At 43.1% G+C, this 20,840-nt stretch overlaps 1 protein-coding gene across 3 annotated transcripts in view; it reads right to left on the minus strand.

Annotated features, from left to right (window-relative positions):
- Positions 1 to 9,053: 9,053 nt before the first annotated feature.
- The window catches only part of LRRC38 (leucine rich repeat containing 38), a 111,066-nt gene continuing 99,279 nt past the window's right edge, over positions 9,054 to 20,840 (minus strand). Inside the window, exon 2 of one of the 3 annotated variants that reach the window (XM_025195229.1) lies at positions 9,054 to 12,382. In XM_025195229.1, the coding sequence (XP_025051014.1) occupies positions 12,126 to 12,382 (257 nt within the window). In that variant the 3' untranslated portion in view covers positions 9,054 to 12,125. The remainder of the gene's footprint in view (positions 12,383 to 20,840) is intronic. The other 2 variants (XR_003092332.1, XR_003092335.1) reach the window with 2 other exon arrangements.

Consider the following 20,840-nt stretch of genomic DNA (forward strand, 5'->3'; position numbering starts at 1 on the left):
AGAACTGCCAGCCTGGCGAGCCAGGCCCTGCCCCTTCCGGCCAGCTGACCGCTGGCAGGTGTGGGTCATTTGCTGCCTCCAGTTGCCCTGGCAACCCACAGCTGTGCTCCTTATCCACTGCTAGGGCTTTTTCTCTAGCAGTTTCTGCTCTAGGAGCAGGGCACCTCAGTGCTCTGCGACACCTGTACATAAATTAAATAAAAATCTCAATATGCATTTGCCCAACTGACCGTGAGGATTTGTTGTACTTACTTTCTCCTGTGACCACAATCCATGTGAGAGGCCAGATCTTTAACAGGTAATACTTTAACCTACTGCAGATTGTGCAACATAATTTATTCCAGAGACGGCAAGAGAGTTACGAGGTTTGGGGGAGAATTAATAAGTGAAAACAGACTGGGAATTTTTGCCGAGGCTGCCAGAATCATTTAATCCATTATTAAATGCTTCAAGGGACAAAATATCACTTCTTCTGCAAAGCCTTTCAATAATTATCCACTTACAATGCAGAAGCACAGCAACATACACTCCAACACTAATAAACCATCTATCTGATGTACCCAAACTCTATAATCTGTGTCTAGTTTGGGTTATAAGAGCCTGATTCCCTTTAAAATTGGACAGCTTTGCAGGGTATGCAAGGCTGATTTAGCTGTCCAGGGGAAAATACCTCTTGTACAGGGAAGTTTTCTGACAATGCAACTGCCTTAGGCTGTTCTTATGCTACCCCACCTTCACTCATGACATCTGGCCAAGGGTAGGGCCAGGAAGAAAAGAAGTGGACTTTAAATATGTTTGGGGTGTCCCTCTCCACCGGTCATTCTAGGTTGGCAGAATGGTCTTGTACTTTTTCAACACAATTTAGGGCAGCCTACAAGTGCGGATGGGGATTGCAGCTCTCCTGGGTTGCTCAGATCAGTGATTTTGGTTTGGCCAAGGAGAGATGTAGCCCATCCTGTTTCAGATCCAGATTCAAACTCTCCAAACTTCATTTCAAAGTTGTGTAAACTGAGTTTTAGTGCCTGTCTGTTAGAAGCAGAATCTTTTAAGGCTTAAAGGATACATGCCTGGTTTGGATAGTCAAGCCTTCAGTCCTCACATTTGTGGGCAGCATGTGTGGAAGAGGGGCTTCGTGATGGAGCAAAATGCTCTGTGTAGAGCAATCTTGCACGTCCTAAACAGATCTGGCTCAAGCAACCCAGTGCATTCCTATTCATTGTTCATTCCTACAAACTCTTCTCTTTTCATGACCAAAAAGTCAGGTCTGTTCTGCAGGGTTTTACCCAGATTTTTTTTTTTTTGACAAGCTAAGAGAAAAAAAAGTACATTATGCACTGCTAACCCAATATTACACATTGCTGTGGGGCTTTACAGGGCTGGTGGTGGGGAATGAGATCTGAGCAATAGTGCCCGTGAGCCAGGAGAGTCTAACCATAACTCAAGCATCTGCCACTGCCAGGAAAAGTGTCACTCGTGGGCCGTTACTGTCACCGGCTCTTGACCTTGTCCTTTTCATCGTGTATTTTATCATTGCACTGCATCAATCGTAAGAGATGGGAGGTGAAATAAATGCCTCTGCTGGGAGATCAAGAACGCCCATGGGCTATGTAATGGACTCTGTAATGTCCATAAGCAATCACATTTCATCATATTTATTCCTTCTTTGGAAAAGGAGTACAAATATTCAACATTTCAACAGAAAAAAACACTATCATGAACCACCACTTAACTCCACAGTAAAGCACCTGTATTGCCACTAGAGGTCACTAAGAACAGGTTTTTACAACAAATAAAACTATTAGTAAGCCCTCCTGCTTAAGATGGTCATATACATTAAGATTTAACCATAAAAATCAGCCCTTGGGGGTTTTTTGTCCTTATTTGCAGGCAGATAAATTTAATCAAGACATGCGCCAGATTGGCAGTTCTGGAGACAAGAGTGTTTCATTCACACGACCAGTACGGAGCACGGGGCAGAAATGGTGCGAATGCCTCCAGGCATCTCTGACCATAGGTTTGATGGCTGGCCTGAAGGGACCACCTCCAGGAAGAAACAGACATTTTATCCCGCGTCATCCATTCGGTCTCCGAAAATGCTTATCTCATTCAAGTATTTTGATTCTGATCCATTTTATCCCACATTGTTCATTCGGTCTCTGACCAGTCTGCAACAACTGCAAGAGGACCTTAGCTTAGCCCTGATTCTATGTGGAGCTGAACTAACGAACCAGGCGCACTTTGCTCAAGTTTCATTGAAGTCTACCAGGTCAGCTGTCCATTTCTGCACATTTTAAAAGCTGTTTGTTATGGCCGCAGACTTTCCCAGACTTGTGCTCATTCAAGCATTTGTTCCTGATTTGTTGAACCCGACCTGTGTCAGCAAGCAAGAAATCCAACTGAGCAGAAGCCAAGTCATCGTAAGCTGTAAAGATTCACAGCTTTTAGGACCCAAAGGGAACATTGTACATGATTTAATACATAATGCAAGCTATACAAGTTCATCATTGCTTCTGCATTGAGCCTGATAACTTGCATTTGATTAAAGAAATCTTCCAGAAAGGCATCCAGTCTTGATTTGAAGACTTTGAGAGGTGAAAAAAATCCACTCTTTTCCCTTAAGGGAAAGCTCCAAAGATTAGTAGGTACAGCCAGCATTCCTCTTCTTTGGTACATGGGCCTTGCTTTTAGCTTATTAAAGTCATTTTGTTTTTATGGGTCCAGCATCTCAGGTGATCCGGACTGTTTTGTAAAATTGCCCTGACTTCAATATTATTTACCACTTTGCTAATCTTCACACCATTTGTTCACACATTTTATCAGTAGTGATTTCGTATTTATTTCCAGACCATCGATGAAAGCACTGATCAGCCTTGTAGCGATCCCTGAAGAAACCCAGTATAAACTTTCCCATTCAATGACAGAGAGAGCTCTCCCTTCTTAATCCAATTAGAGTTCAGTTTATTGAGTTTGAATATCACTAACATTTTAATCAGAATATAATGCATCATGAAGGCAAATGTCATATGAAAGTCTATCACATCTATGCAAACTTGTAAGTTCATGACAAGATTAACTCAGGCTTGTTTGATGTAGTGTGGTTTTAGGGATGGGTTCCCTGTCCTTTAATTCATTATTGACCGAATCCCATATCAACTTTTCATATCAACCAGCTGATAATTGGGGGCCATTTTCTTTGCCTTATTAGCATGAAATTACCACACTTGGAATGTTCTTCAATGCCTCCTATGCTCCGGCATTTATTTTAAAATAGTATAATGGTAACCCAGATCATTCTTTGCAGGAGTGGCTGGTGCAAAGCCTTTTTTGTTGCAGTTCTTATTACTGAAATCCTATTTGCCATTTGTATGTGACCTGCCTATTTTCTATGGTATTTTATGGAGAAGCCAGTTCATGTGCCCTGCTTCTTCCAAGAGACTCTATTGATTTGCTAGATTTTATTTTCTTGCGATTGGTACCACATGCCTCTCTGCATGCTTTGACACGAAGTCAGATTCTGTAACGATTTGGCTGCATGACAGCAAGCATGGGACCTCCGAACCCAAACCCAAGTGAAATCACATGCAAAAGCAGAGTGTTCTCCTCTAATCATGAGCAATTGCAAACATGAGAATTTATGTTTATGCAACACAGATGTGGGACCTGGCTTCAGCCTAAAGACCAACTGTTTACAAATAAAGTCAGCATATGGACTAGACCCCTGGCAAGATTTGCAGTGAACCAGATTAAAGGTTTCTGATCAGAAGCACTGGGGGTGCTGTCATTGTAGCGTGGCAAATTAGCTGCTGGCAGTTTGAATAAGTTTGTTTCATGCAACCTACCTCCTAGGCACTAGAAAGAAACATTTTTAAACTGCTGTGTGTGTCCTGGACTGGATTCACATTGACTTGGCCACTAAGATCTCCATTTCCCAGAGTGGTACAATCAACAAGCTTCCCCACTGTTGTTCCACTGCTCCAAACAGCGGCCCATTCACATTCATAGTGGCATACGACTCACAGCACAGACAAAGTCAGCTGAAAAACATCTAGGCCAATCAAGGATGAAATGGTGGCTTCATATAGTTGATCTAATAAAAGATATCACACCTACCCAAAGAACTTTGATTTCATATAGTTGCTCTCAGGCATTTTTTTAACTTCCATTATCTCTTGATCAGACCAGTCTCTTTAACCCTCCTAGATCTAAAGCATTAATGCCCATTTTGCAGATCTTCACAGCATAAAAGTGCTTCCCAGCCAACTTTCTGGACCTTCATGCACAAGAAGATCCAGCATTTTGTCAAGGAGGTGCATCCACAGGCAATTTAACAGCTGCTTCCTGGCTGTAAGAGATGCAAAATACTATCTGGGTCATGCCTGGTATCTCTTCTTCCCTTGCAGCACGTAAAACATTTGCTTCTTTCTGGGGGACAGCGGGAGACTTTACTGCAAACCCAAAGCCCTTTACAAGGACACACCTGCTTAGTGACTGCACAAGCCTACACAGTAACCTGCAGATACAGCTTCTCAAATGTGCCTTGTTTCTAGTCCAGTGCAAGTTCACTCCTTCTAATGGGGTTCTTGCACATTAACCTCACTAGAACTGAGGAGACCTATGCAGAGGGGCTTCGTTCCCTGGACGGATAGCCCACCCCTACATAGAAAGGAGAGGGCCGTTAGCCATACTCCACCAGAGTTGCACGGCTAAGGGTAGAAAGATAAAGCAGCACTCCCAACTGCTTAATTTCTCTCTCACAGCTGTCTTTGTGGTGTTCAAGGTGGGTGGGAGATCCCAAAGAAAGTACTAATTTGTGGAACACCCCCTGCCCCAGCAGCTGCATTACTATGGGAAGGACCTGGCCCCATGAACTAGTGGAAAGGCCTGGGTCAGACAGCTGTGCTGACCCACACACAACCCAAGAGATTTACAGGGTTTGGTAGCTGACTCTCCAGCACATGCCTCCAGGAGCGAATTGGCGCTAAAATGCAGAGCTCAGGGTCAGGGGTGTAGGCTGTAGCTGCGTTGGTCTAAGGACATAGGCAGTGGGTGTTTGTGCCCAAAAGCTTGCTAAGAAGAATTTTTCCAACTATTTGAGTTGGTCTAATAAAAGATATCAGATTTACCCAAACAACTTGGGGTCAGACTCTTGTAACAGGTACTCATCCCATGGGTGGCTGTGACACACCCTAATGGCTGTAGAGCCCTTGTCTAGTCTGGTTTTCCTTCTTGCCTGCCATGGCATGATGCTATTATCCTTTAGAAGAAGGGAGGCTGCCCCAGGGCTTCCCAAGTCAGATCTCCTCTTGTGAACACAAGTGTCTGTGCTCATTTCCTTAAGGGCTAATTGCATGGCTCGAACCGACCTTATACCACACCCATGCCTTGCAGGCTGAGAGTCCAATAACTCTCTTGTTGGGCCTTGGCCTTCTCAGCCTTCTCCTCTTTCCTCTGGTTTGGCCTTCTAGCCTGGGCCCACTCTACTGGGCCTGGCTTCTTAGGCACCAGTATTGTCTGCATTATTTTAGTTCTGGGCCCCCAAGCTCTGCACTTCTCTGGGGTCTGGGCCCCCCAGCCCCAGTTTGTACCTTAAGCCATGAGCCTGGTAGGGCTTAAGGCAGTCGCATGCCCCTCAGGCACTAATGGGACCTCCAGCCCCAACTTAGGCCCTTTCCATACCACCAGTTGTAAACTGTGACAAAAACTTCACCAGCTCTAGATATAGCCAATGACAGCAATCGCTTTCTGTCTTGCAGCATGACTTCCCCTTACCCGGGGTTGTGTTGCTCTGTAAGGCACTGATATTTGGCTGGTAGTCCTCTTGCTGCTCAAGTTAGGCATTGCCCTCTTGGCTTCTTGTGGGCAGCCCAGCCTGGGGAAAGCAGCCATAGCGCAGGTCTCCAGCTGCCTATTAGGGCTGTGCAAGGCTTCGGACTGTGCTTCAGATCCAGAGAAGCTTTGGATGCTTCAGATGCCAAAGCAGTATGTGCAGATCGAAGTGCTGGCTTTGTTAGGCTTTCCAAAACGCTTCGGAGCCGCTGTGGAGATCCGGCCATAGGGTATAATGGGGAATCAATGAAATATCTATACCTTCGTTGTTTTTTGTCTGATTGGGATGACACTTGCAGGGGTGGTAGCCTCTGCTGAGAGCATGAAGACTGCCAAGTTTCAAGAAGATCGGTGCAGGGGTTTGGGGGGAACTGCACCCCAAATTCCTGAAAGCAAAACTCATGTCACATGTATATGTTACACCGCAGGGGGGTGAAAACTGCAGGGATGGTGGCCCTAGTGAGGCCACAAAGCCTGCCATGTTTTAAGGTGATCGGTGCAGGGGTTTGGGGGGAACTGCACCCCAAATTCCTGAAAGCAAAACTCATGTCACATGTATATGTTACACCGCAGGGGGGTGAAAACTGCAGGGATGGTGGCCCTAGTGAGGCCACAAAGCCTGCCAAGTTTCAAGGAGATAAGTGCCAGGGGGGTTCTGGGGCCCTGCACCCCTAGCTGTTGACAGACAAAACTCACGATATGGGTGCTTGTGGGACTGACTGTGTTTGTCTTGGGGCAGTTGATTGTCTGTACTGCAACGGACAGCAGAAAATGACCCGTTATCTTTATGTGGTGAGGTTAGTGTCTTGTAAAATCTATTTTTATGAGCAGCTGTAAATTGTCTCTCAGCACACCTGCATGTGATGGTTTCTTATGTTCTCACAGCTGCCAACACTTTCCACTGATTAATAAGCCACTACTCCATGCTTATTATTTTTTATTAACAAACCCTTCAAGCAGAGTATGCAGTCATGTCAAGTACGGGAAATAAATCAGAGTAATTGGTTAGCAATTAGTGTGGCGTAACCAGTGCTGGAAAAGTGTGCACTGCTAGTGGTAATGGAAGGCTTTTCCATAAGCTTGTTTGCATCCCGTTTTCCCCACCACCTCTTGTCTGCCCAGAACAGACGGGGCCTGGACCATGCTGTGACAAAACCCCAGGGGTCACGGTGCTCCCAGAGATACACCCTGGGTTTCCATGAACTGCTTGGTCCCCACCCTGCTGAAGGGGTATGCCCACATTATTAATTTGCCCACATTTTACCACCGCACTTTGGTAAAGTAAGAAGAAAACAAGAGGTTTTCTGCAAGGAAGAACAAATGGTATAAAAAAAGAAAAAAGCAATCAATTGCTTTGACAGTGGAATATAGTAAAGCAAAACTGACAACAGCGTTACCCTGTGGTTGGACTACTATGTAGCCCTCCTAAAAATTCCTCTGAAAATCTCCGGGGGTCAATCACGGCCAGCTCCCTCAGTTGGGGACTTCCAGTTTTCCTCTCCTCACAGGGAGCCCTCTCTCTCTCTTGCCACCTGCCCACACTTACCTTCTGGGGAGCCAGAAAATCCTTTAAAGTGTTTCTGCCTGTGGATCCATGACCTGGGCCTGTTTGTTTACTATCTTGTACAAGATAGGCATATAGGGTGTGTCTACACATTCAATTAATGTGCTTTAGGTAAATGCACATTAATCTAGCCTAGGTTAATGCGCATAGTCCCTCTGTTGGGAAGTACTAAAAAAATGTGCATTAGCCTATTTTAATGCACATTAACTAAAGAGCATGGATTTTTTGTGGCGCTTTAATGCACATTAATATAGGCTAATGAGCATTAAAGTGCATGTGTAGATGCACCCATATATACACACCCACAAGAACACCTTGGTCTAATTGGGGACTGTGCTTCTGTGTGGTAGGCATAATTTATGTCATAGCAACACATAAGAGCCTACTGAAACTAGTTCCAGGAGTTGCCCTAATGCATTGTAAGGGATAATCCTATTCTCATGATGCTTCCAGTCCACATAGGCACGACAGAAAAAAGGAAATTTGAGTATTATGGACACATTTCAAAGCTGGGGAGGCTTTCTCATGGTCATACTGGGGGACTGCAGCAGAGCTAGGAATTGAACCCATGCTCTTCAGTTGCTGTTCATTTAATAAACTCATGCCCAACCACCCTTTAAATATTAAATATTTAAGAATTATATTAAATAATGACAGTAATCCCAGGAAGAACCAGATCCAGCTTCTGTCTCATGGAGTCATGGTTTGCAATATGAGAATCCAATGTTAAAAGCATGTAAATGTCTATACCTATTCAGTGCATAAATGTTCCTGTGCATGAACGTTCTGGATCGGGTGAATGCATATAATATTATGTATCATTCATTATTCAGTAGCGTCAGTGTTACGAAACTTTCTCATCTTAATATTTTTTGCAAACAGTCACTTTAACACAAAGAAGTCGCCGTAGAGATAAGCCTGGGAAGCTGAGCTCTGTCGGAGCTGAGTTAGCTGAATAAGGCTTGGTTTCAACTTGGGCCACTTCTCATTTGCTAGGTTTCAAGCAGACCTTACACCCTACCCAAAACCGGCATTTCAAAGGGCTCCTATATTTACAGTGGGTTGAAACATTCCCAAACCCCAACATCTCTAAATGTAGGAGCATTGGAGAATTGTATGAAGTCATTTTTAACACATTTAGAATTATTTTGAAAATTTAGAGTGGAACCCACTCAAAAGACCAAGTTTCACAAGGTTTGGTGCAACAGCACCACACAAAATTGCGGGGCTTCACATGATACTAATGCAACATGCAGTAATGCATGATACTAATAAAGCTACTCCTAGAATCTATAGAAAGTATAGGATATTCCTGTAAAACACAGTGAAGTCACCCTTGAAAGTCTGGCTTGACAAATCATTTAATGAAGTTTGGCTGTTTTAGATCTGTAATGAAACTTGAAAGCAGGAAGAGTGACCTAGTTCTGTTTCAATACAAAACTCTGCCAAGCTCTAATTATAGGCCTGTTTATACTATCGCTGTAATTGCTGTGCATGTTATGTACTGCACAAACTGCATGGGACAAAGAAGTTGCCCATTTCCATTCATGTAGTGAAAGGCCTCTGTCTGTAATCAGAAAAGAGCCAGGTGTTGTGTCCATTTCTGCCCTTTCTCACACACACAAATGACCGACAACAGTGCAGTAATAGAAATATATTGGTGTTATTTGTAATCATGGCACTACATATTGAAAATCATGTCAATTCATTTTCTTAAAAGAACAAGAATAGAATAAGCCAGTACAGATGTAGCATATCCTTCTCCTGTACTGCCTAATTTTGTTGCAATGTATTTCTAGAAAAAAAACATCTTCTGACAGTGGCTGTAGCATCACAACAAGCTGAAAAAGCTGGGAAGATAAGGAGGAGTGAAATACACTGAGCCTGGTTTTGATCTCAGCCTGGTGTAAATGAGGGGTCCGTCCTCTGACATCAATGGAGTTAGAGTGATGTGAGATCGATATGAGATCTATTGTATATTTTGTGCCCCGGCCTACCTTATGCGATGAGAATACATGACCCCAATACAATGTGTTTCACCCATAGATCTCAAAGCACTTTTAAGAAGGCAACTAAATATTGGGATCCCCATTTTACAGACAAGGAAACTGTGGCGCAGAGAGGTGAAGTGACTTGCCAAAGGTCACACAGCTGGTCGCCAGCAAAGAATGAGTCCTAATCTTGCACCCTATCCACTAGACCATGCTACCCCTCTAATAGGCCAATACAATTCCAGTTCCATTTATGTGAGCACTAGCACACTATTTAGGTACAAAAGGTTTGGGGTGATTGCCATACAAGTCAGTTCACATTAACTGTACAAGGCAAAAACATAGAAAACAAAAGGAAAAGGAAAAGGAAAAGCTTTATAGAAATAATACCAATTTTACAGCAGTTAAACAGACGCTACTTTTTGTCAGATCTGATTGTTCTGCAATAGAATATAGTCTTTAGGCTGGGTTTTTCTTGTTTATTTATTATTATTTTCAGCCTTCATGGCTTTTCTAAATACTATTTTCAATATGTATGTTTTTTAAAAAAATATTTCCTTTACAAATTTGTTAAAAATAAACTTGTCCTAAAAAGCTGTCCGGCACTATTCCAAAAAGCTCTTGTAACAAATGTTCATTTTCATTTTTTTTTAACAAAAATGTCTAGGCTCCTGTAGATGAAATCAAGTTTTGACAAGAACTACAGTACAGCCAGAATTGTAAGATTTGAGGGCCAGATTCTACTCTTGCTTCATTGCTGTTCATTAAGAGAACACCACTGACCTCAACTGTCATCACTCTGGATTTATACCACAGTAATTGAGTAGAATATAGCCCTTAGTATTTCAAAATGATTCATACCTGATTCTGCAGGTAAGTCTTTAAGCCTGGGTGAAGTCAACAAGGAGGGGCCCACATGGATCAGCTTGAAGGATCTTGTTGGCCAGTACTCATAATTGATTATGTTATCTTGCCACAGTGGGAAAGCTCTCCTCATATCTAACCCCAGATCCACGTAAGGCATTTTTTTCATAATTTATTTAATGCTAATTATTCAGAGAACAAATTATTTAAAGTATATCCTTTGATAAATGTGAACCCCTTTGGCTGAACAAACTCCATGGCAATCTCTGCTTTACAGAAACATAATCTGATCCTATATTCAGTGAAAAGGCTGTTAGGATCATTGCTTTGTAATAGGGATGGACAAGAGAAACCCCAGATATGAGTATATTTTTGCCCCTATTCATCAAAGCAATCTTATTCAGGGCAGTAGGTAAGCAGGCGCTTATCTTAAAGCATATCACTAAATTCTACTGACGTGAATAAGGCTTCAGCACATCCCGACTCATGGATTTTAGACTGAAAAATGATCCAGAGAAAATTTTACACTTGGCTTCATCTCCAATAATGTATATATTCAAGGGCAAACTAATAATGTGTGTATTCAAGACAGATCCTATTTTTCCTCCTCTACTTTCTGAAAGCAAACCACAGTATTAAGTATGAATATTTTAATTGCTCTTTTTGTATTTCCTAATGGGACATGCTTATACTCATACTTCAAACCCACTTGTAATGAGGCATGCATTGAGTTCCGTAATTCAGACTCTGATCAACCCAGATTGCCAACTCCATAGAGACTGGGGCATCTTAGCTCAGGAGAAGGGACCGATTTTTGAAATGCAAAGCAGCTCTCCATGTTTGGGGCTGTTCAATTCCCAGGTTTTGCTTCATCCTCATGTCTCTTTGTAATGAACATGGGTATCACAAAATTCTGGTTACGCAGAAGCAGAATGAAAGCACCAGGGTATTTCAATGCATTACTATTCCAGTCGCAATTCTAGTTGGAGTGACCCCCTGTTTATAGTAGTCAAGTTATTCAGGTGAGTAATGAAAGCCAGCATTGTGCTGGGGCTTGAATGATACGGTAGAATAGATACTGAGATCCAGCGTTATTAAACAAGGATTGTCTTTGCCTCATTGCATCTAACAACACAGAAGAACGTTATCATTTGTATTTGTACATGGCCAAATGTACTGGGTGGGTAGCTGCTTTTCAGCAGCCAGTGATTGAGAGGTTCCCTTTGCTGTTAAGACCTAGAACAATATTGGCTTACGTAAAACATTTCTTTGCTTCAGTGAAGCCCAAAATCAGTGTCATTGGCTGAAGGGTGGATATTTATATCAAGAAAATGCTAGCCTTCTGTTACTACTCTGTCAAGATCTACGGACTATTTTGACTGAACTTTGTCATGCTGCAAGTTGAAGCGTTTACCAGAATCTCCCTTTTACCTAGTCCTAGTGAGGAAGATATATGATTGCTTTTGTATTTCCAACTCAAAGCCCTGCAATAAAGCAGATCCTTTCTGGAGTGTAGTTACAACCAACTAGTAAGCGCTTATAGCCATTCAAGAAGGCAATCTAAAGGCTGTCAGAAGTTAGTTTTTCTTAAAACACAGGACTTCTCTTCACATCCTTTCCATGTCCTCTTCCCTTCAACTTTGAATGCAAAGTCTGAGTAAACATCACAGAAATGTCCAGTTTCATGGTCTCTTGGTTAGAAAGAGAAGTCCAGCCGCTATGTTCTCAGAGGTGCATTGTGCTTTCCACCATTGACTTTAGTGAGATTTGGTTGGGCCATTATTAATTTGTTGGATTTAGTTCACATATTTAAAGCGCTTCCATTTCTTCTTATTTCTTTTATTTTCCCATTTTTAACATAAAGAGAACATAGACAATGTTCAGCCCTCACTTTCTTCGTCGTCTTCATCCTCACCCTCTTTATTAGGAGCACATCTTTGGAAGCAATGTACCAATGCTGCCAAGAAGAAGCTTGATAGAATAGCAGCAATGGAGACTGCAACTCCAGAGAAAATGATGATAAAAAGGTCCGTTAAAGATAAATTAAATTTGCATTCACTGAAGCTGACATCAGATAATTCATTCAGAAAGATTCTTCTATTTTCCACAGGCAGGGAACACTGGATTTCATGGAGACCTGCAAAGAAAAAGAGAAGAAATCAGAAGAGCACTAGTGAACTATGCAGCTGAAGAAATTAGTAGCAAGATCACTCTATGTTCTCAAGTTTGTAGTCAGCTTAATTAGATAATACCCAAAACTAATATCATATGATGGCTGGGATATGGTCCAGTTCAGATAAGTGGATCATGGTATTGATGTTCATGTACTGTAAAACAATATTGTTATCTAGAGCAGTGGTTCTCAACCTTTTTTGTGCAAGGGCCCATTTGCAAACATCAATGGCCAGTCCTGACCCAGTGCCCCTCATTCCTGACCCGCTGCCCCCCACCCCCAGGAAGCGGGGTGGGGAGGGGCATGGGGAGCCTCAAGCAGCCCCTTGCAGGCTGGAGATCTGCCAGCCTGCAAAGGAAAAGCCACCGTTTCCCACGTTTTTCGCATCGAAAGGAGAATCCATTTTTAAAGTTTGTTCCCGTCCCTTTCATATATTCTTGCAACCACTTTTGGGTCATAGATTCATACGTTATAGAGTCGGAAAGGACCGAATGGATCATCGTGTCCGACCCTCTGCCCCTTGCAGAAAAGAGGATCGAGTTTGGACAACCCCAGGTTGAGAAATGCTGATCTAGAGGAAGGAACAGTTTTTTTTTTCCCTTTGTGAAACAATCCCAACCAGGAATGAATTCCCTTCGAGTACAAATCACACCCGTGCAGAGGGTCTGCACATCTAGATCTGACCCATAGCTGGCACCACCTAAATCCCAATTATGCCCTGCTTCGAGGGTTTAAATGAGACTTGAATCATGCAGACGCCCTGCACTAGCACTAGCTTTCTATACAAGAGGAAATTCTGTAATCATTTTACTGGAAACAGGTCTTTGTCCCCGTTAGCCAGAAGACTTGCTGCCTGCTACACAAAGCTGTTGTCTTAAGTGAGGAAACAGCACACCTTTCTACCTTCCCTTCTACCTCATCAAGGATAAAAACATGATGAGGTTTTTCCTTCTGATCAAAACAACAGCTTAGGTTTAACCGGTGCTTGTTTAACTCTGTGATCTGCTTTCACCTTCTCCTCATGCTGTTATAAGAGATGCAGCTCAGCTGATATTATTCATGCATGCATTATTGAAGAATGCGTAGAGCTGGGCAAAAGTGTCAGGTATTTATAGTGAAAGCAAGAAATCTAAATTCAGAAAGTAATGCAAATATATTTGGGCACTAACAGCCAGGACACAGCAGTAAAAGGAATTGGTCTCCCCCAGCAAAGTAAGTAGAATATGGTGAATATTTTAATGGGGCCAAGGAAGGGTGTGGATGAAGCAAAAGGTAGAGTGAGTGAACTCTTCAGGGCCCTACCTGGCTATTGAAGATATGAATGTAACGAGGAAATATGAGAAATGTGTATTAGTGACCTGAGAGCTATAGCTGGTCTATTTGATACGCACTTCCCTTTGTCTGACGCTGAACACAGGAGGGCTAGAAAGGAAACCGGCCTTTCATTTTTTGATTCTGCCTTACAGAAAGAGATGCTTTTCTGGTGCAGTGCTATGCTCCTGCATGAATATAGCCTCACCTTGTTAAGGGAAGTATGATGATATGGTTTCTCCTGTGGCTGGGAATCCCTATGTCATGTAAATAATGTCTAGCTTTTCCTTCGTGCTGGTCTTGGGTGGTTGGCATTAGTAATCTAGGGCAAGATTCAGAGAGGTGCTTTACGCACCTCCAACTTTGGCACCACAATGGCCAGAATGTAGGTGACTGGCCATAACAGGCTGATACAAGGAAATGTTGATTGCTATTAATGAGGCACTTTCCAAGGTCAGTTTACAATGAATGGAGAGAGTTTTGAACCTCAAACACCCAGGGCATGTCTACACATGCACTTTAATGTACATTAGCTTATTTTAATGTGCATTAAAGGCTCATGTAAAAAAACATACTTTTTATTTAATGTGCATTAAAATATGCTAATGCATATTAAACATCAATTTTAAAAGTTTGTGCTTTAGTTAATGTGCATTGTCCAGGCTTCATGCACATTTTCCTTGTACCTCATAATAGAGATACTAGATGTAATACGCATTAACTAAAGCACATTAATGCATGTGTAGAAATGCCCCATATCTTCTGTACTCCTCTGGGACAATGCAGCCGACAAAAACCAGAGCTGGAGAACTAGAGAAAAAGCATTTTTGGGTTGTGGGACATCCATAAATGGATGGGTGGCAGCCTAGAGCTAGCCAACAGGACATGCTAAATTCAGGGGGCTTGCTCCACTCCTATCCCTCTCTGGAGCTTACAGTGTGGCACATTTGGCATTGCTACCTGCTCTAAATTGAAAATACGGTCATCTTCTAAGGGTACACACCTAACTGAACAGAACTTGCTCTGCTTAAAAGGCATGGCTGGACTGTGGTGCCCAACTTCTGTACAAAGGGTAGAGCCCTTGAACTGAAAACAGGAGACCTGGATTCTAGACCCTGCCTGGATTTGGCAAGGGAAGGGATGGAGTCAGACCCATCACATCTCCCACTTCCTACAAGAGAACCCCAACCAGCAGGCTATGCTAGCTTTCTGCACAAGAGAAAATGCTGTACTTGTTTTGCTGGAAACAGGTCGTGGTCCCTTTTAGCCAGAAGACTTTGAGTGGCAGAACCTTGCAGTCTTCTTTTCAAAGCTAAGCCACTGTGCAGCCAGGGATGTGACAGCGAGGGCAGGAGGGAGAGCAAACAAAAAGGATCCTGCATATAGCCTAGTGGTTAGGGCACAGCCCCGAGGGAGTCTGACTGTGGCTCAGTCGACTAAATTCCACCTAAATCCCATTTTAAGTGCCTAGGCTGGTTCTTGGGAATTCACTTCTTGATATAATCAACTACCTGGATTTAGCCCTGCTGTTACATGCTAGTTGCCCACTTCGGGAGTAGTACGGGAGGAGTTAGGTTAGGGTACATCACAGGCTTATTTTTCATACTTTTTCAATTTTTTTTTTTTTAAAGAAATTTTTTGTGTTCCAAGCCAAATCAGCCTAATCAAGTCCAAATCCATGAGTCAGTGCTGAACCTTAAGTGGCCCTACAACCGGCAAACATCCTCCACCCCCACCAGGGGCTTCAGATATTTCCACTGTCTTTTGGCAGGCATCCTATGTGCAGGCCCAAGCCTGGAGGCTTGGGGTTCAGATGCCCCCAAGTTTCTCCTGCCTTCAGCCATATGGCCACAGGAACAAGCTAGGGAGGAGCCTCCTATTTCCATAAAATGGGTTTTAAGTCCCAATACCTCAGCAGGTACTAAACTACTCCAGAACTGTTATCCCGGAGAAGACTTAAGGAAAACTTCCTTCATGGACCCAGATACAGATCCTATAATGTTAGGACTTTGCTTTAGGAAATTGTGACTACAAAAATTCAGCCTGACACCAGCTAGTTCTTTCATGTTTTGGTGCCTTTGCGGCTCTCCTCTTCCCTCTCCCCCACTACACAATACACAGCTGCCATCACAAGAGGATACCAGGCATCTTGCTCATAGTTCTCCAGCAAAGGAAGAGTCTGAGTCATTTTCTCAAGGCATAATGCCACCTGAAATATGTGCCGCACGTTTCTCTTGAGCCTGGGGTGCTGTAGGATTGTGTGTTGGAAGCCTATGCAGGGCTTTTTGTACCTTTTAAAACCGTTCTGTCCGCATGGTTGAGGAAGGTGAGGAAGTCAAAGTTCTCAACATCTTCACAAAATTGGAGCTGTCCTGTATTCCCCGCACACATAAAGGTTTCCTTAGAGCTTATGCACACAGGCTGGCAGACTGGGACACCCAGGGAGTGGGAGGAAGGTGGAATTTAATTATAATGTCTGTGACTGCGGAGGACAGCCAGGGAATTTATGGAGTAATGTGCTGCCATTTCACAGCTCACGGTGGAGGTTTCTCTATGCCCCAGCCTCCTGCAGAGATCTCCATAATGCACAGCCTGTTTCCTAGATCTGTGCTTTGGGTCAATGACAAACTTCAGAGAAACATCCCACATGGTAACAATAAGAGTGAAAAGCAAAACAAGAATATAAGGACTTCTCCTCCCCCTAAATCCCTTGCAAAAAAAAACAAGGGCAAGAGAAAATGTAGAGGTCATGGCTGTGAGAGACCTATATCTCTCCCTTTCTCTTCTGTTAGATTGCAAAGCAATGAGTGTTTTTTTTAAATAAAAACATTGCAATTTATAGAGGCCACTGCCAATTTTCAACTGACAAAAAGAGGGCAAGAGCTGTGACCCAACATCACCTGGATCTACTTCCTCCTGCTGGAAATATCTGCCATTTCTGCAGTTGAGCGGATCTCGAATTGGCCTCCTCGGTCATCTACAGAGGCATGGATGGCTTTCCTATTTACTGAAAGACTGTCATCCTCGTATTGAGGGTCTGCCATCACCACTGACTAGTTTGTCACAAGCAGGTTTTTTTGTTATAAATCAGGAATACAGAGCAACCATATTATGTCCTTGTGGGGTGCCTGCTAGGCTCATTTCCATCTAGCCACCTAGTCTTCTGTACTCCTCTGGACAACGCAGCCAACAAAATCCAGACTTGGAGAACTAAAAGGAAAGCCTTCTTGGGCGGTGGAACATCCTAGCAGAAGGGATTAGATGCTTTTGCTAATGAACTTCTAGCAGAAGGAGAAGGCTTTATTATTATTACTAAAAATGAGCACATGAACCGACAAACTAGAGTTTCCTAGATTCCTACACCCTGGAAAAGCCAACCAGCAGAAGTCTACTATGATCTCTTTACACTCATTAAATGCTTATGTCAGCTTTTCCAGTGTATCAAGTATACAGGGTGCTGAGGAGTACTGAAAATCTGACCCCAACTGCGGGCAGTGAACATGTGAATGGTGAGCATGTTTAGAAAATGGACTCCCAGTGGTGCTAAACAGAGAGCCCTAAAATGGAGCCAGAATGGGCCCAGGGTTTAACATCTGTCTAGGTTCTCCAAGAGTCTGAAACCACTTCTTTGAACAGCACAGTTGTCTTTCCAAGAGCGTGATGCTCTTCCATAACTTAGAAGTTTTCAAAATGCACACCCTAAATGATTCATTCTTTCATCCCCCGTCTCTAAAATCTTTATATCACCTTTGCACAAATGGGAAACTGGAGGCAGGAAAAAGGTAAGCGCTTGCCACCTACAGTGAGTTAATGGATAATAATGGACACAGAACCCAATGGCCCCAGATCCCACAGCACCCCTGCAGTCAATGGCACCTTGAAATTAATTGTCTTTTGCTCTAGGGATTTGCAGGAAGGGCCTCATCTATTATGAGTTTATTTTTCTTTTTGTCTAAAAAAACCCACAGTTCCTTTTCACCTGCTTTTCAGGAACTTCCTTCCTGATGGGTCACGTTCTGAAAAATATATATTGTCAGGGTGCTTTAGTCACCCTACATCCCAGGATGAAATGCAACAGTGACATAAAAGGACCTGACTAGCCCAGCGGCGCTGAAAGAAAAGTCAGGATCTCAGCCGTTGAACCTTTTAGAAAAGCCTGTCTTTTAAAATTTCCTGGCTGATGCATCACACCAGGCTGAAGGAATCAAGTCGTGAATCATGAAGTGACGAGTCAGGAAATGAGAAAGGCAAAAGGAAGATTTGTTCTGAGGGAGACAGAACGTCCCCAAATAGTGCTGTCTTCTCACAGGGTACAGCCACACAGAGCAAAGGGATGTCAGGTGGAGACCTGCTGCCAGCGCGCCGTATCCATGCATGCGGGGTGGAGGAAAGCAGCCTAGTTGTGTCAGTGCGGCTCTGTGCATGTGCCAGGACGTTGTCTCAGGTCAGCCTCCATAAAGTCTATTACTGTCCGGTTCAGAACGTATTCCTGTATGTGCCACATCCCATGAATGCAGCTATACTGCGTCCAGTTTGAAACAGAGCATTCATGGAGTGAGTATGGTGAGGCTCAGCATGCCTTGCACCATAGAGACATACAAATAGCGGCACATGGTTTAAAGCGCTAGGAATCCGTGCCATGGTGCATTTCATTGCAAATTCAAAGCTAGTCCTGTTTTGCCTTCCTTATTGTGCCGAAAGGGGATGACTTCCAGAGCAAATCAGCTGCTGAGTTCCTTTAATGGAAGCCTCATTGCCATATTTGAAGCCTACTTGGCCAGCTTGCTGGGTTAGCCAAAGTCTGGGCTTCTTTCCCCATGTGCTGATGGTAGCTCAGGCCAAATCAAAAAGCACTTTTAAATGTGAATTAATATTGAAAGATAATTGTCTCTCCACTAGTATGTATTAGGGCCTGATCTTGCATGGTGCTCAGTTCCTACAGTTTACAGTCCTTGCCCCTGCTTCCGGGGCTGTGGGAGGTCACACTCATAACCACGAACAACAGGGTGGGGAGCTCAGCTCCCTTCCCTCTGGTATTCAGAACAAAATCCCCAACTACTGCTGGCAGATCCAGCGTGTCTGCTTTGTTTTCTGAAGATCCCGAGGTTTTCCCCTGATGATGATGACGATTAGAAGAGAGGCAGGGATAAGTGAATCGACAAACGTGTCAATTGTGAAGTACACTTTTGGGTTGGTGGACACGATTCCCCAAGGACTTGATCTTAGACCACCAGCTCATCACACCCAATCCACCAACAAGCCATCAAAATAGCAACAACCCACGGAAAGTCTTTATATAGACTACAGTTGAAACAGGAACAAAGATACCAGAGGCAGCATATCCAATTCCCCAAGGCCATCTAGTTCTCTTATGATTTATTTAATACAATTTGTACACTAGAAATAATGAAGTGCTAGCTGCTCTTTGTTTCTAAAGCATTAATTATGTCTAAAAGGTTAAAAAAACATGGGAACATAATTAGAAGTCAGAAGTGAATCAGGGTAGCATATTGCAAATTAGAATTAACTGGAAGACATTAGCTATGGAGAAGAGATCGCTGCAATGTTGTGGCAGAAAATTCTGCTCCCAGGGGATGTGAGATCTGTGGAAAGGTTTTTCACCTTAGCACAGCTGAGAATATAATCTTTGTGGAGGTGGGAATTTGCAAATATTCAAAAGAGGAAAGAAAATGTGAGTCTAAATGTGATGGCGAGACTGCGAGCCCTCCCATTTTACATGCATAAGAAGATAACATAAGAACATCAGAACTGCCATTTACTGGGTCAGACCATAGGTCCATCTTGCCCAGTGTCACCCAGGGGCAGAGAGAGGATGCTGAAAAGGAGAGTGAGCTGGGTGTGACTGGGGTTTTTTCCACTGTTCCTCTCTCACTTGCAGCCTCAAAGGATTTAAGGTTTAGGAAGTTCTGATTCAGCAGCTGTACCCCTATGCCCCATGCTCCAGAGCTGCTCATGCACCTTTCCTCCAAGATTTTGTCCGATCCCTTTTTACGCGCACAGATACTTCTGATGAGTAGTGCTTTAAGATCAGGTATCTGAAAAGACAATTGAACTGAACCTCCCCTGGCAGCAGAGTGCAAGCACTTTAAATCTATGCCCTGTTTACATTTGATTGGACTTCAATACAATTTGAGTGCAAATGAGCTTTCAGCTGGTGGTCTGCCCAGAAGCACAATTTCATCCATGGAATGAAATTCTACGCTTACTCTTATTTATCAACATCATCATCATCATTATATATAGCAAATGGGCAAAAAACATGTCATGGAAATTTGGCATTATGGAAAATAGCCCTGTAATAAAGGAAGCTGCTATTTTCCTGTATACCCAAGGCATACTCAGCACAAGTCCAAAGGAGAGATGCAAGAAGTGACTTTAACCCCACCAGGTGCCTCTCAAACCTGGATTCTTTTGGTTGCCAGTGAGAGTCAGTCATCATTTCCCAATTTCTCTATTAGAAAATGTGATCTCACACTCAAAAATCTTTTGGTGCAAATGTTCCAATTTTGACAAAGTCTTACTTAAACAAATAAGAAATCTCAATACTATTTCAACACTTCCAAAGAGGAACATGTCAGTTTTTGTTTCAAATCAACTTGCATTTGAAAAAGGATATAGCGTTAAACTCTTCAATAAAACCAGATGTGGAAATTAAATATCATCAATGTGGATTTAAAAAAAAAAGTATTATTTCAGGAGATACTTCCAGTCTGGTTCCAAAAAGTTTTTAAAAATCAGAATACCCTGAAATTCGGTTTTCATGCTGGTCTGCTCCTCAGCTTCATTTAGAGCAATTTACACTGTCTGCCGCTGCCCTTCCAGCCACAAATCAACCTGGCATACAGACAGCCTGGCCGCTCTCCCTGGACCAGAAGGTCTCATAGACAGACTCTGCCAGCGGTCAGATCCCTGACAGCTTTCGATGTCTGCTTCATGCAGGAATGATGCAAAGCAGCTTTACTGCACACAAGTATCAGAGAGAAAATATATGCTGCACTTTCTCCCACCATGTGAAAGAGAAAAGAAAAAAAATAGGAGCAAAAGACAGAGAGAGATCAAGTGAGATGGCAGAAAGAGGTTTTTTTCTGAG

The sequence above is a fragment of the Alligator sinensis genome, unplaced genomic scaffold (genome assembly GCF_000455745.1).
Source record: "Alligator sinensis unplaced genomic scaffold, ASM45574v1 scaffold1390_1, whole genome shotgun sequence".
Lineage (NCBI taxonomy): Eukaryota > Metazoa > Chordata > Crocodylia > Alligatoridae > Alligator > Alligator sinensis.